Genomic DNA, 13,699 nt, shown 5'->3' with positions numbered 1-13,699 from the left:
AACCCTTTTGCCGATTTTTTTGATGAAGTCAATGCTTTCGTTTACAATAAGTGCACCATCAAGTATGAAGCGGCCTTTCAAGAAAGCACTTTGTTCCATTCCCACAAGTGAAGGCAATATTCTTCTAAGTCGATTTGAAAGTATTTTAGCAATTATTTTGTAATAACTACCGATGAGACTTATAGGACGAAAATCACCAAGGTTAAGTGGGTCAATTTTTTTAGGAACCAAAGTGACAAACGAAGCATTACAACCTTTTGAGAACTCTGATTTTTCCCAAAACCAAGAAATAGCACTAATTAGGTCATCTTTGATAACCTCCCAAAATTTTTTGAAAAACCTCATGTTGAACCCATCTGGTCACGGGGCTTTTGTGCTACCGCAGTCAAGAATAGCTTCATGTATTTCCTTTTCATCGAAAGTAGCTTCAAGTGCTAGAGCTTTGTCATTTGAGATAGTTGGGTAAACCAAATCCTCTATGCTAGGTCTATCAAACCCCACTTCTTCAAAAATGCGTTTGAAGTGCTTATACGTCTCTTCTTTGATATCCTTAGGACAATCATTCCAAATACCATTTATTGACAGACCTTGAATGGTATTAGAATTATTTCTCCTTCGTATAGCCGAGTGAAAATACTTTATCTTTTCATCACCATCTAGAATCCACTTTACCCGAGCCTTTTGTTTTAACATGTTTATCTTGATTCTTTCCTTTTCTATCCATTCCTTCCTAGAATTCCTCCACATCTCCAATTCTGAGTCAGAAAGTACACGAGTTTCAGCTTGAAGTTCAAGTTGTTGTGATGTGATCTTAAGTAATTCAATTTCTCCATCAAGATGATTATACTTATTTTGACTCCATGTTCTTAATGCGTCTTTGACGTTTTTTAATTTATTCCTGAAAACACAAACTTTCCTGTTAATATTTGGCACCACAACATTCCATGCTTCGCGAATTACATCACCTACATCTTCTTCATCTAACCAAACATCGAAAATTTTGAAGGGTTTCGGACCGAAATTTCTTTCTTCATCTTTTAGCATGATAGGACAATGTTCCGACAGATCTCTGTCTAAAGCCACCACCGTTAAATCTTTCTAGAGATGATAGAACTTTTCAATTACCAAAAATCTGTCTAATTTACTATACTTAAGCCCGTCATCACTAACCCTCGTGAAGTTTCTTCCTCCCAATGGTATTTTCATCAATCTAGAGTCTGATATAAACTTGTTGAATCGATCAACCCTGTAACCTATAAAGTCACAATTAAATCTTTCGGATTGATCCCTGACTTCGTTAAAGTCCCCACATAAGACCCATTCCTCATCACTTGCCGAGATTAGGTTGTATAGTGTACTCCATAGCTTCTGTTTATTAACGTCATCTCTAGGACCGTATATGTTAGCTATATTTATGTTACATCCTGAGTTCTTCCAAACACCTTTAATACCAATAACAAAATCACACCTAACAACAGTCTCTGCTTCGAAAAGGTTTGAGTCCCAGATTAACAATTGTCCCCCTACTTTACCTATTTTTTCTCTTTGAATAAAATCACAATCGTACAAGCCCCATAACCGACCAATCCATTGTCTATCTACACTACCCATTTTAGTTTCTTGAAGTGCCACGAAAGAAGGTTTTTCTTTTGAAATTAATCTTCTCACCCAACCAAACTTATCATCCCTACTCCTGTACCCGAAGCCTCTAACATTAAGAGATATGATCTTCATAATTAAACCAATCAAAATCGAGAAGAGAAAAAATCACTTACTGAGAAGAAGACTTCTTCTTCCACTTTAGACCTAGTTTGCATCCATATACACGAACACCTTCTTTATTGACAGATTGCGTGGGTTGGTGTTGGTTGATCTTTGGGTTTGAATTTTTCTGCCCAATTCCACTCGATTTTGAAGATGCTACTTTATTTTCTGAAGTAGCTATTTTAACAGCACAAGAAGTAAAAGTTGATCTCAGTCTACTATTCCCAGGCTTTTGCTTTCTTACTGTATTTTTGATGTTATCCATTCGTGAAGATGTTTTCCAAGTGCGAAGATTTGTCCAACAGCAGTCTTTCTTCCCTTGAACGTGACTTTTTGATAGAACTTTTGTTGTTTTTTGAATCGGTTAAACTTGAACTGATGAGTCAGAATCATTATTGTTAATAGATTTAGGTGATTGGTCTAGGTTATCTTTGAATATATCTTCCATATTAATTGAATCCAGTTGGTGGTTGTCAAGGCCCAGTTTATTTTTGTTCATGTGTTGAGGCCCAATAGATTTCGATTTATCTAAACTAATTGGCTTAGACACCTCATTGAACCCCATAGACTGAGATTTGTCTAAGTTAAGTGGGCTTAGCATCCCATTACAGCCCAAATATGACTCATCTACCTTACTTGGGCCGGATCTTAGTGATCCTTCACTATTTAAAACTGTACCTGGAGATACACGAATGTAAGGATCATTTTTTGGTGGGGAACAGCTGTTTGCACGCGTATTAGAAAGTGGGGAGCAGCTTTTTGCACGCGCATTGGAATGTGTAGCACTGTCTGGTGTGACCCCAACATTCTATGTTACATGGTCAGAGATGTTTACTTGGAAAAGATTCCCCAAACCTAGACATTCTGATTCTTCATCTTCAAACTTTTGAGTTTTCCGGCCACTGGATTTGATCGTTGAGTCTAAGTGAGTAGTGTTTTCATGACCATTGTATTGTACTGTCTCATCCGGATCATAGACAAAATCTTCTTTTAGATTATAATCATCATCAAAAGCAGAATTATCATCAGAATTATCATCAAATGTGTCATCCATGAATTCATCATCTTCATCTTCTATTTTTTCTGGACATTTACAATCTTCATTCACCAGCTCTTTCTCATCTTCTAATTCTTCAAGTTGGACCGGTATGGATGAACATTCATTGACCATGAATTGAACCCATTCACTATCCACTTTGATACTGACCGGACCCTCAATACGCTTTGACATTTGATCTGTGATCAGAAGAACTTTCCCAACATTAAGATTTTGATTATCTCTAGAAATCTGACAGTTTTCATACTCAATGGCTTCACCCCATGAGCTGGCGATTCTATTGAATGTAACTTCATTATAGCAGATCATCGAAACACCAATAATGTCGATCCAAACCAGTCGTTTCATCGCTGGAAGGGACAAATCTAGCATACATGTTTTGGTGCACCATTTGTGTAAAGCATGATTCTTGTTATTTAAAATTTCTTTTGCTTCAAAAGTGGAATTGAATATAAGTAGCACATCTAGACCTCCCAAATATTTAATATCACAATTTGTAATCCCTTCTGCCTTGCTTAACCACACAAATTGAGCAGTAATTCTCCATTCCTTAACAACACCAACTATGGATCTTTTAGCAAGGTGCCTGTTGCATTCCCAGGTTTTGACTTCGCAAACTTTTCCTTCTCTCGATTTAGCTTCATTTTTATTTTTATGGATCTTATTAAGTGTATCTCTAAGGTCATTTTTGCTGACTTTATCCCTAAGATCCCCACGATGTTGATTAGCAACATCTCTGTAGTTACGTTCATCCCCGAGTGAGTTGCTGAAGCCGTTGGTGTTGTAACCCATGTTGTTTTGATCAGGACCCCTTGACTTGGGCATAGGTCCCTTACCATCTCCTCTTTCTATTACTTTGAAGATTTTAATTTTATTGCCATCGAAGGATATGTTTCCCAAAGTCCCTAGTAACTGATCTTGATCTCGTACATTTCCAAATCTCGCAAACACAAATCGTTTGTCATTCTTTAGCCTTTTACCAACCATATACACATCTCTAATATCATCGAAACCCTTGAAAGTTTTCCAAAGTTGTGTGACGTTCCAATCTTCGGGGAAGTTGAAGAACATGCAAGATGTCAATTGAATTCCGAATAGCCTAGTCAATCGATCTTGAAGTCTCCCATTGTATTGATCTCTAGTCCTAGACGTGCCCGCCTTGTAGTTCTCCTCACCCTTTCTCTCTCTATTCTCTCTCTTCATTGAAGCTTTCATATATATAAATAATAATTGGAAATATAATTCGAAACATTATATGTTGTTGTTATTAAAATGAATTATGTAAAATAAAATAAAATTAGAATATTATAATTATTATTATTTACAACATAACTACATATAAATAAAGTATAGTAAAAATAAATATTAAATGATTGTAATACTCGTTTGATGTTCCGATTGATATTAAGCAAACTAAATTCAAACTTATAAGATTTTAAAATAAACGGTGATCTGAAAATGAGTTCTATAAATTATAGACTTATTAAAAACGTATTTAGGAGCTGTTTGTTAAATTTTAGAACTTTTTATATTTTACCCAGAATTGAGAGGGACAGTTGATGTAAATTTTATTTAATAAATTAATGATCACATTTTATACCATAATGACCAAAATAAATAAAACTATTTAATTTAAAAATATGGAATTTTTTAGAGGACTTTTATCCGCCATTGAATTAACAGCGGAGTACGAAATTAAGTCCGTAAATAGTGACGGCTAACAAATTAACACATTTAAATCTAAATTATATTATAATGTGATATACTGTGCTTAATTGATTAAATTCCTTGAAATTACTGTGTTTGATTGAATAATGAATATGAATTAGGATTGAATTATGAAGTTTACTGTGTAATCTTTTGCATCTTTCAAAATATATATATATATATATATATATATATATATATATATATATATATATATATATATATATATATATATATATATATATATATAATACATAGACTTGTACGAATGAAAAGATAACAAAACCACGGCTGCTATCCTATTTGACACTATTCTTAAATTATTATTTTAAAGTTACTGTTTCTTCTTTTGATTCATTCCACCAACAACTGAATATGATACATATATATATATATATATATATATATATATATATATATATATATATATATATATATATATATATTCATATGCAGCCTACATAGGAGTCATATATCCAACTTGATTTCTTCTTCTTCGAATCACCATCCGAGAACCACCATTAAAACAAACACAACTATCACTCTTCTTTGATTGACAGCTACCTTTAGCTCATCTTCGTACCACCGTCGCCCAAAAACACCACCACAGCCGGCTACCACTAGGCCACCACCAACGAGCCACCCTACCTCCACTTTCAACACCGATATCACCATGAGAAACCAACACCATTTAAACCGCCACCACCCGGCATGTTTCTATTTTTGTTTTCCTGTCAAACCCAAGCTCCATCATCACCCTACAATCACCCACGTCCACCGGCACCACCTTAAACACCACCAAAACCACCGTCATCCACCACTTCCAAAACCCACCATGAATCACCATTGAAACTCATCTCCATCTCTTTTCTCTTTTCCTCATTTTCTTCTATGAGAATCCAAAAACCACCATCACTACAACAGTTTCGATCGCCATTACTGCTATGTTTCTTGTTTCACTCCATGAACCCTCACCACTTTTGTTGTTCCTGCTCGAAACCCACTCGTGTGATACTGCTACTGCAGTTCACTCGTTTCTGTTATATGTCTGCTATTTGTTTTCTTTTTGTTATCACAAACCCTCATGCCCACCTGCGATATTTTTCTGTTTTCTTTCTATTCTTACAGCCATGAAACCACAGCTATTCTACTGCTCAATTCTGGTTTCTGTACTCTTGTTTTAATCGTTTTTCCAGCCAAACACCACCCATTAAAATACCACTGCTGTTACTGCACGTTTAGGTTTTGATTTTATGGATTAAAGACGATGAACAGTAACCCTGTTAGATGATGAAGATAATCAACAGTAACCTGTTAGATGATGATGACGATTAGAGAAGATGACAAGCGATGACTATGATTATAAACGATGATACCATGGTAATATTGATGACGAACGAGCTGCTACTCCTGACTGAGGGTTACGACTTGATTCTCTTTCTGTTTCTGACTTACGACCTCACCACAAAACATATAACCTAACTGCCTTTGGATTTATATTGTATACGTGGGCTTCTAATTTTCTATTGGGCCATTAATTACTTGTGTGGGCTTGTATTAATGCTTTTGGGCCTCTGGTCGATTAAGTTGTGGAAGAAGAAGAAAAGAGAAACGTTTATACGGTTTATATATATATATTTATGGTGCTAATAAAGCAGAAAAATAGTTACGAACGAATGGTTTGGGGTGTGTATAGGAGAATGGGAGGTCTCGGGTTCAAGCCCGGGCATATGCATTTATTTTTGGGACTTTTTCTCGAGAGGTAGTTATTATTATCACTTTTTATTATTATTATTATTATTATTATTATTATTATTATTATTATTATTATTATTATTATTATTATTATTATTATTATTATTATTATTATCATTATTATTATTATTATTATTATTATTATTATTATTATCATTATCATTATTATTATTATTATTAGTTAGTGTTATGTTATTATTGTGAAGTTAATTATTATTATTACTATCATTAATAAAATTAATATTATCATCATTATTATTAGTATTAGTAATATTATTATTATTATTAGTAATATTATTATTATTATTATTATTATTATTATTAGTAAAAATATTATTATTATAGATATTATAATAATTATTATTATTACTATTATTATTATTATTATTATTATTATTATCATTCTTATTATTAAAGTATTAAAATTAATATTTGTATTAGAATTATCTTTTATAAAAAGATTATCTTTATTATTAGAATTATCATAAATTTTATCATAATTAGTATTATTATTATTATTATTATTATTATTATTATTATTATTATTATTATTATTATTATTATTATTATTATTATTATTATTATTATTATTATTATTATTATTAGTATATCAAATAAAGATTTTCTATATAAAAATATATTTATGACATAAAACATAACTATATTAACATTTTTGTAATAAATATTAATTATCTATTTAAAATATATAAAAAATAAATATATCTAATTAAGTTATTAATGAAACATATAATTTATTAAAATAACAATTATATCACTAATAACATGTAAATTTGTTCGATTACAATTATGTGTGTTAATATTTATATAAATGATATAGGTTCATGAATCCGAGGCCAACCCTGCATTGTTCAGTATCGTCGTATGAATATTTTTACTACAAAATATTTTATCGTGAGTTTCATTTGCTCCCTTTTTAAATGCTTTTGCAATATATATTTTTGGGACTGAGAATACATGCGCTGCTTTTATAAATGTTTTACGAAATAGACACAAGTAATCGAAATTACATTCTATGGTTGGATTATCGAAATCGAATATCGCCCTTCAAGTCTGGTAACCTAAGAATTAGGGAAATGGCCCCTAATTGACGCGAATCCTAAATATAGATCTATTGGGCCTAACAACCCCCATTCATGTCTATGGATGACTTTAGTACTTCGAGATTATTATTATACAGATGCCGATGTCTGTGGGGGATATTCTATGCATTATGGTTAATGTCGGTTACCAGTTGTTCAATCCATATGAATGATTTTTATACAGATGGCTATATGCATGCATGATGTTTATGAGAAATGAAAATATGAAATCTTGTGGTCTATTAAAATTATGAAAATGATTGATTACGATAAACTAATGAACTCACCAGCCTTTTGGTTGACACTTGGAAGCATGTTTATTCTCAGGTATGAAAGAAATCTTCCGCTGTGCATTTGCTCATTTTAGAGATATTACTTGGAGTCATTCATGACATATTTCAAAAGACGTTGCATTCGAGTCGTTGAGTTCAACAAGATTATTATTGAGTCATTGATAGTTTGGATATATTATGAAATGGTATGCATGCTTGTCAACTTTCGATGAAATGAAAGTTTGTCTTTTAAAACGAATGCAATGTTTGTAAAATATATCATATAGAGGTCAAATACCTCGCAATGAAATCAACTATTGTGAATCGTTCATAATCGGTATGTACGGGTCCCTTCAAACATCTTCAATGAATGAACTACAGACAAAGAAATCTCAAGATTCTAAAAGATTTAATTTCTTTTAAAATATGTTAATCAAACATAATGGTTTAACTATTTAAGATATTGGTCTTTTTCAACAATTTAAGGATCAAGGAATGCCTTGAGCTCCCGAAAAACGTATTGGTAGTTCCTCGTCTAAGGTTATTTCATATAATTGGAAATCTCGTAGTGGCAAAGGGGTCCGCATCGAAACAATTGACGGTTTCACGAATCGACCGGACGAGAGGAATGGTAACAAGCATTTTTAATTCCGGTTACGTTTTTCATTAATGGTCTTTTGTGTTATTATTGTAGATTTTTCATCTTGCACTTGTTAGTTTGTTTTTGGTTTGGATGTATTTGTTTTAGTTTGGTTGTCAAGATTTGGCTCGGTTGGAATTAACGTCGGCTTGTGACGTTTGCTTGTTTCGAGCCATCTGGTTTCTTCTCTTATCATTGTATGTTTTCGATTAGGATTTTCATCTCTCATCTATGTAGTTTGTTTTTTTTTTTTTTTTTTTTTTTTTTTTTTTTTTTTGGCAAAAAAAAAGAAAAAAACTTAGCGGTATGTTTAATCGTTACACCATGAGAGATTGACCCGGATCCAAACCCACCTTCAAGATCTGAATAACCCGATCCACCAAGTACATTTGCTTCTAACAAATAAAGGCTCACAATCTACGTCGAGCGAATTCTATCCAAATTCCGAAGGATTACTTGAATTGCAACCTTTGGCGTTCTGCTTAATCGATCTTGGTTCTGCTTTATAACTGGTATTGTTTCTACTTCTTGAACCTCTAATTTCTTATTCTGATTTGATTGCAGAATTCAAAACCACTGAAAGATAATCTAAATCAATAATTGAAATAATAAATGAAAGGATTAAAGAACTGGATCAACAACTGAGATAATTAACCAATTAAGAAGATCCCTTTAATTAATTTTATGTATAAAACTATTATTAAAAACGTGTTTAATTGTCAGTAGTACTAATGTTTGTTTGTTTTTTTTTTTTTTGGGTTTTGTTGAACAGTGAATTGGTTGATATAAACTACAAAAGAAGAAATATATAATATATATAAATGGCATTAAATAACCATTTTGTGTATAAAGATGTTGATGGAGCATCAACACAATGGGATGATATTCAAAGAAAACTTGGTAATTTACCTCCCAAAGAACCTGTTTGGAAACCAGATCCTTTTACTCCTGCTCAACATGATGATTCCTTACCTAAAGACACCAATTGGATCGATCATAAGACCGAAGAGGAACTCGAAGATTTAGAGGATGATCTAGACGACGATCGATTCCTTCAAGAATACAGGTATCAGGAATCATACATTTATCTTTTATGCTCTGCAAATATACTGAATTTGCATTTGTAGCGTGAATAATCCTGGCTTATTTAGATCAGATTTAAAGCTTGATATTTCGAAGTCCTGAACCCTAATCAAGTTTGATTTTTCTATAACTAATCGACGTTTTCTCGCATAACGATTCTCGTTTAGGGCACATGGAAGTTAAGGGGGATGTTTCATATTTCTTGTAATCACATTTTGATCAATGTTATGGATAATTATATGATTCTACACTTAGGTTAAAATAAATGGAAAATAAGATTTGATGCAGAAACTAAATACTGAAATAACTAGGAACAATGATCATCGTTTTTGTAGTGAAGTAGAAAGTTCTTTTTATCGGCGTTTTAGCTCTTCAAATAATGGATCTTAGAGTAAGAATCCGCACTACGATCATTTGTAAGTTGTACACACTAAAGATACATATAGTTTATTTAGTATTGTGGGTTGATTTAGTACTAGACAAAAGTTCAAATCGGAGGAAAAAAATTTGGCCAAGTGGAAATTTTCATCTCAAGGAAAGCAAGTATGCAAATTGAACTTAAGCTATTGGATTTGAAGCCAGTTTACGTACTGTTATTATTTATTGCTGCTTTTTATAGGAGAAAGAGGTTAGCAGAGATGAAACAAGTTGTAAAAATTGCAAAGTTTGGGTCAGTGATGCCCATTTCTGGATCAGATTTCGTGCGTGAGGTATCACAAGCTCCGTCAGATGTATGGGTTGTTGTTATCTTGTACAAAGATGGGTAATTACAACTTCAACCTCACTTTTTATTATGTTCATCATTAGCTATTAGTAATTCATATTCAGTTATCTATAAATAGGTACCCTGCATGTGGAGTACTAATGCAATGTTTAGAAGAACTGGCAGCAATGTATTCAGCGACAAAATTTGTGAAAATTATATCAACCGAATGCATTCCTAATTATCCAGATTGTAATCTTCCAACTGTGTTGGTCTACAATAATGGTGCCGTGAAGGCAAATTATGTCGGTTTATCTACTTTTGGTAGAAGATGCACTCCTGAAGGTAAACTTTATTGTATCCACTACTAGGTTGTGTTAATAACCATCTTGTGATGGCGGGGTAGTTGGAGTTCTAATATTCTCACTGATATCCTCACTAGAGGTCTCAGTTTCAAACCTTACTAGCAACGTATCTTGTGGTGGCCAGTGAAAGGGTCGGAAACGGTCACGGGATAATCTGGTTAGGCCGCGTACATCGAGTAAAATTACTCACCCACCTGAACTGGGAAAACCTCCGAATTATGTTGTCTTAGCTAGGTTTGTTCACGGTCCGATTAGGTTCGGTTTTGACTAAATCTCAAATCAAACTGACATACCCGGTTTCGAAATATATCAAACCACTGTCCAACGAGCTTTGTTTTTACGTGTGGTAAAGGCTTTGTTTTTGGTGTGTAAGTCTTGTGTGTATTGGGTCCTGCTTTCTTCTTGTCCCTTGTACAACGAAGTTTGTTATTGTTTTTGCAAGGCTTTATTTGCACCTTTGCATGCCTTATTTGCACCTTTGCGTGACTCGCTGTATATGTAATGTCCTTGTAAATTTATATAGTATCAATAAAATCTGGCTTTAAAAAACAGCGAACACTTAATACTAGAATTCCTATCACATCTATTATAGTTACTTATATACAAATTCTTATGAACATGTACCTAATATATACTTGATGACATTTTCTTATATATTACATACAATATAAAATATTGTTAAACATTCGGTCCGGTTTAACCGGTCGGTGGCCTAATAAAACCGTAAAGCGGACCGGGTTTCGCGTTTTGGTAACTTCAAACTAGCAGCCGGGCCGCAAATATTCAAAATTGGGCCGAACCAACTAAATCGATACGGTCCGGCCGGTTTTTGCAGTTTGACGGTTTTGTGAATATCCCTAGTCTTAGCATTTTGACCCATTTAACTGTGAATGTTTCAGTCTGGGTTGTGTTAAATCAAGAGTTTGACTTGAACTAGAAGATCACTTGTTCTAACTTGTTAACCAAACCGCCCATATTGTCACCTCTATCTATCGTCCTTAAGAGCATATCATTATATATTGTGTTTTTACTTTTTAGGCTTTTAAACGTATAATAAAACCAAATAATTTTTAATTGTTTGGAAAATGTTTTTACTTGTCTATAATTACTTTACTGCTAGATGGTGCACATAGTCCTGTCTTTCCGAGTTACATTCTTTCATTAATTAACGTACAAGAGTTTGCATGAAGTTGGTTGTATTTTAGATACCGCATGATCACAAACATGAAACTTTGAATGTATGATACTTCATTTTAAATGTAATCGGTACTCATCGTCTACTTTTTACTAATAATATTATAAGATGGAATATACTCTCCTTTGTGTATCGTTAAAAATGGGAAACTTGACAAAAATAACGATACTACAAGTTTCTTTCACTGTGTGCTAACTACTCTCTGATATATGGTACAAATATATATATTTCGGTTGGCTTAGTTCTTGTTGGTTATATGGTGTAGGTGTGGCTTTGGTTCTTTGTCAATCAGATCCAGTTCTTAACGATGGTCAGAGTGTAGGTGAAGCTTCTAGAGAAGCTGTTATTGAAGGAGTGAGGAAGAGGTTTATTGAGAAAGTGATAACACATCATGAAAACGATGACGATGGATCTTCAAGTGACTAGACACATCTACTTTTTTCGTTTTTGCTATGTTGAATCGTAGATTGTGGTTGGTAACGACTCGAGTTTTGCTTCTGTTTGTCTTTTTTTTTTTTTTTGCTTGGTGTTTTTTTATTGTTCTGTCTGCAAGTGCCATGCTACTAGGTACTTCTCTTTAAGGTTTTTTTTTTTCCCTCTTGTATTCTCAGTTAAACAAAATCTAGAAATATGTATAAGTTTTTTTAAGTTTTACAATATAACATGGTATCTCTAATTCTTGGGAACCTATGAAATGTTTTAATTCAATTTGAGAGTTTGGGTTGTTGAAACTGAAAAGAGACCCACATGAAGTTAATAGCCCACTTGAGGAGTGTGTATCCATCCCTTCTGGAAATGTTCACATCAGTTGACCAATAGTTTGATTTGGAACGATCAGACTCTTCCATATAAGCTGCGTACATCAAACAAAGAACCAAATGCATTTTGACCTTGTCGTAGTTTTCAAACATTTGGTGGAACTGGGCATGGTTGAACCATCTATCATGGGAGAGCTAATGCACATGGAAGAAGCTTAGATTAGAAAATATGTTCGGCTTTTTTTGTCGAAAGCTCGACCAACAAGAAAATGTTTTTGGCCGAAGATAAAAAGTTGACTCACTTCATTCGCTGGTCGAATCATCTTTGCTTCGTGGGAACAACAAAAACCACAATCTCACTCTTTCCTTTCATCGGTGCTACCTTTTTCTTTCCAAGGGACGGGGTAGGGGTGGATCTCTAGATCCGGGATAAAAAGAGGTGCTTTTTTAATTTTTTTTATCAGCTTCGTTCCATGAAACTGAAAACAAATGAAATCTTCCTCTTAAGACGTTCTCATTTTGTGTAGTCGTGACGGGATATTCCATGTTGGACCCACATGCTAATAGTGTTTTACGGCTCCCAAGTTACCGCAAAGTACAGCAAGATGCAGGGGAGTTCTACCATTGTGACATGTCTCGACTCTCGAGGGATATGTGTTTTAGTAGCTTTTGCAGTATGGCACCACTCGGTTCCAATAATTCTGTAACGGCTAGGATTGTTCAGTACCAACCCGAAACTCATCACCTGAAGCCCTATCCCATGACCATGCGACCATGTTTCTATGTCGACATCAGCCGGCCCCCACCAAAAGAGGGAAAAAAAGGTTTTGTTAGTTCCATGCTTGTAGCAGAAAAAGACTAACAAAAGTAATTTGATAAATAGTACTGTATTCAATAGTATCTCATACAATTACTTATGTCCATTTCAGCTGGAAATGGTTTTGTACATTCCGTGTTCAGTTATTATTATATCCAGAAAAGTAGTACATAATTCAGTAACTACTTTCAGGAATACCAACTCATTCTCTTTTTCTACAGGATGATCCATTTAATACTGTGATACAAGCCAGTTTGTAGTGAAGTGGAGTACCTTTTTTTTTTCTTCGAAAAACGAGAACTTTATAACAATTGGGAAAAGTTCATCCAAAGATTAAGCCCCACACAACATACAAACGAATAACATCCTAGCTCGACCTACGATCAATAATCTTAGAACTAGAGTTGAGCTCACAACCAACTAATAAAGAACCGATCATACAAACGATAGAAACCAAGACCCACAAAGCTAATAAACAACATC

The 13,699-nt window shown here is 33.6% G+C and overlaps 2 protein-coding genes across 2 annotated transcripts; one reads left to right on the top strand and one right to left on the bottom strand.

Annotated features, from left to right (window-relative positions):
- Positions 1-360: 360 nt before the first annotated feature.
- LOC139860027 (uncharacterized) lies at positions 361-2,029 on the bottom strand. Its single transcript, XM_071848800.1, has 3 exons — positions 1,776-2,029; positions 1,171-1,708; positions 361-1,098 (listed from the first exon to the last, which is right to left on the bottom strand). The coding sequence occupies exons 1-3, from the start codon at positions 2,027-2,029 to the stop codon at positions 361-363; spliced, it is 1,530 nt and encodes a 509-aa protein (XP_071704901.1).
- A 7,083-nt stretch (positions 2,030-9,112) lies between these two features.
- On the top strand, positions 9,113-12,167 carry LOC139858317 (uncharacterized). The gene is made up of 4 exons (XM_071847173.1): positions 9,113-9,361; positions 9,998-10,141; positions 10,221-10,426; positions 11,907-12,167. Exons 1-4 carry the CDS (start codon positions 9,117-9,119, stop codon positions 12,065-12,067), a joined length of 756 nt encoding a protein of 251 aa, XP_071703274.1. The 5' UTR covers positions 9,113-9,116; the 3' UTR covers positions 12,068-12,167.
- The last annotated feature ends 1,532 nt before the right edge of the window (positions 12,168-13,699 follow it).

This window comes from Rutidosis leptorrhynchoides, chromosome 7, assembly GCF_046630445.1.
Source record: "Rutidosis leptorrhynchoides isolate AG116_Rl617_1_P2 chromosome 7, CSIRO_AGI_Rlap_v1, whole genome shotgun sequence".
In the NCBI taxonomy this organism is placed as follows: Eukaryota; Viridiplantae; Streptophyta; class Magnoliopsida; order Asterales; family Asteraceae; genus Rutidosis; species Rutidosis leptorrhynchoides.
The sequence above is the reverse complement of the archived record's forward strand: the minus strand, read 5'-3'. Positions and strand labels throughout refer to the sequence as shown.

What these genes read in the sequence shown, in the direction of transcription:
- LOC139860027 (XM_071848800.1), bottom strand. Translation starts at nt 2,029, where the DNA reads ATGGATAACATCAAAAATACAGTAAGAAAGCAAAAGCCTGGGAATAGT. An exon ending in AAGAAGAAGTCTTCTTCTCA is followed by an intron (nt 1,709 to 1,775) that starts GTAAGTGATTTT and finishes TCTTAATGTTAG; the next exon opens with AGGCTTCGGGTACAGGAGTA. An exon ending in GAGGAAGAAACTTCACGAGG is followed by an intron (nt 1,099 to 1,170) that starts GTTAGTGATGAC and finishes TATCATCTCTAG; the next exon opens with AAAGATTTAACGGTGGTGGC.
- LOC139858317 (XM_071847173.1), top strand. Translation starts at nt 9,117, where the DNA reads ATGGCATTAAATAACCATTTTGTGTATAAAGATGTTGATGGAGCATCA. An exon ending in GTTATCTTGTACAAAGATGG is followed by an intron (nt 10,142 to 10,220) that starts GTAATTACAACT and finishes ATCTATAAATAG; the next exon opens with GTACCCTGCATGTGGAGTAC. An exon ending in TAGAAGATGCACTCCTGAAG is followed by an intron (nt 10,427 to 11,906) that starts GTAAACTTTATT and finishes TATATGGTGTAG; the next exon opens with GTGTGGCTTTGGTTCTTTGT.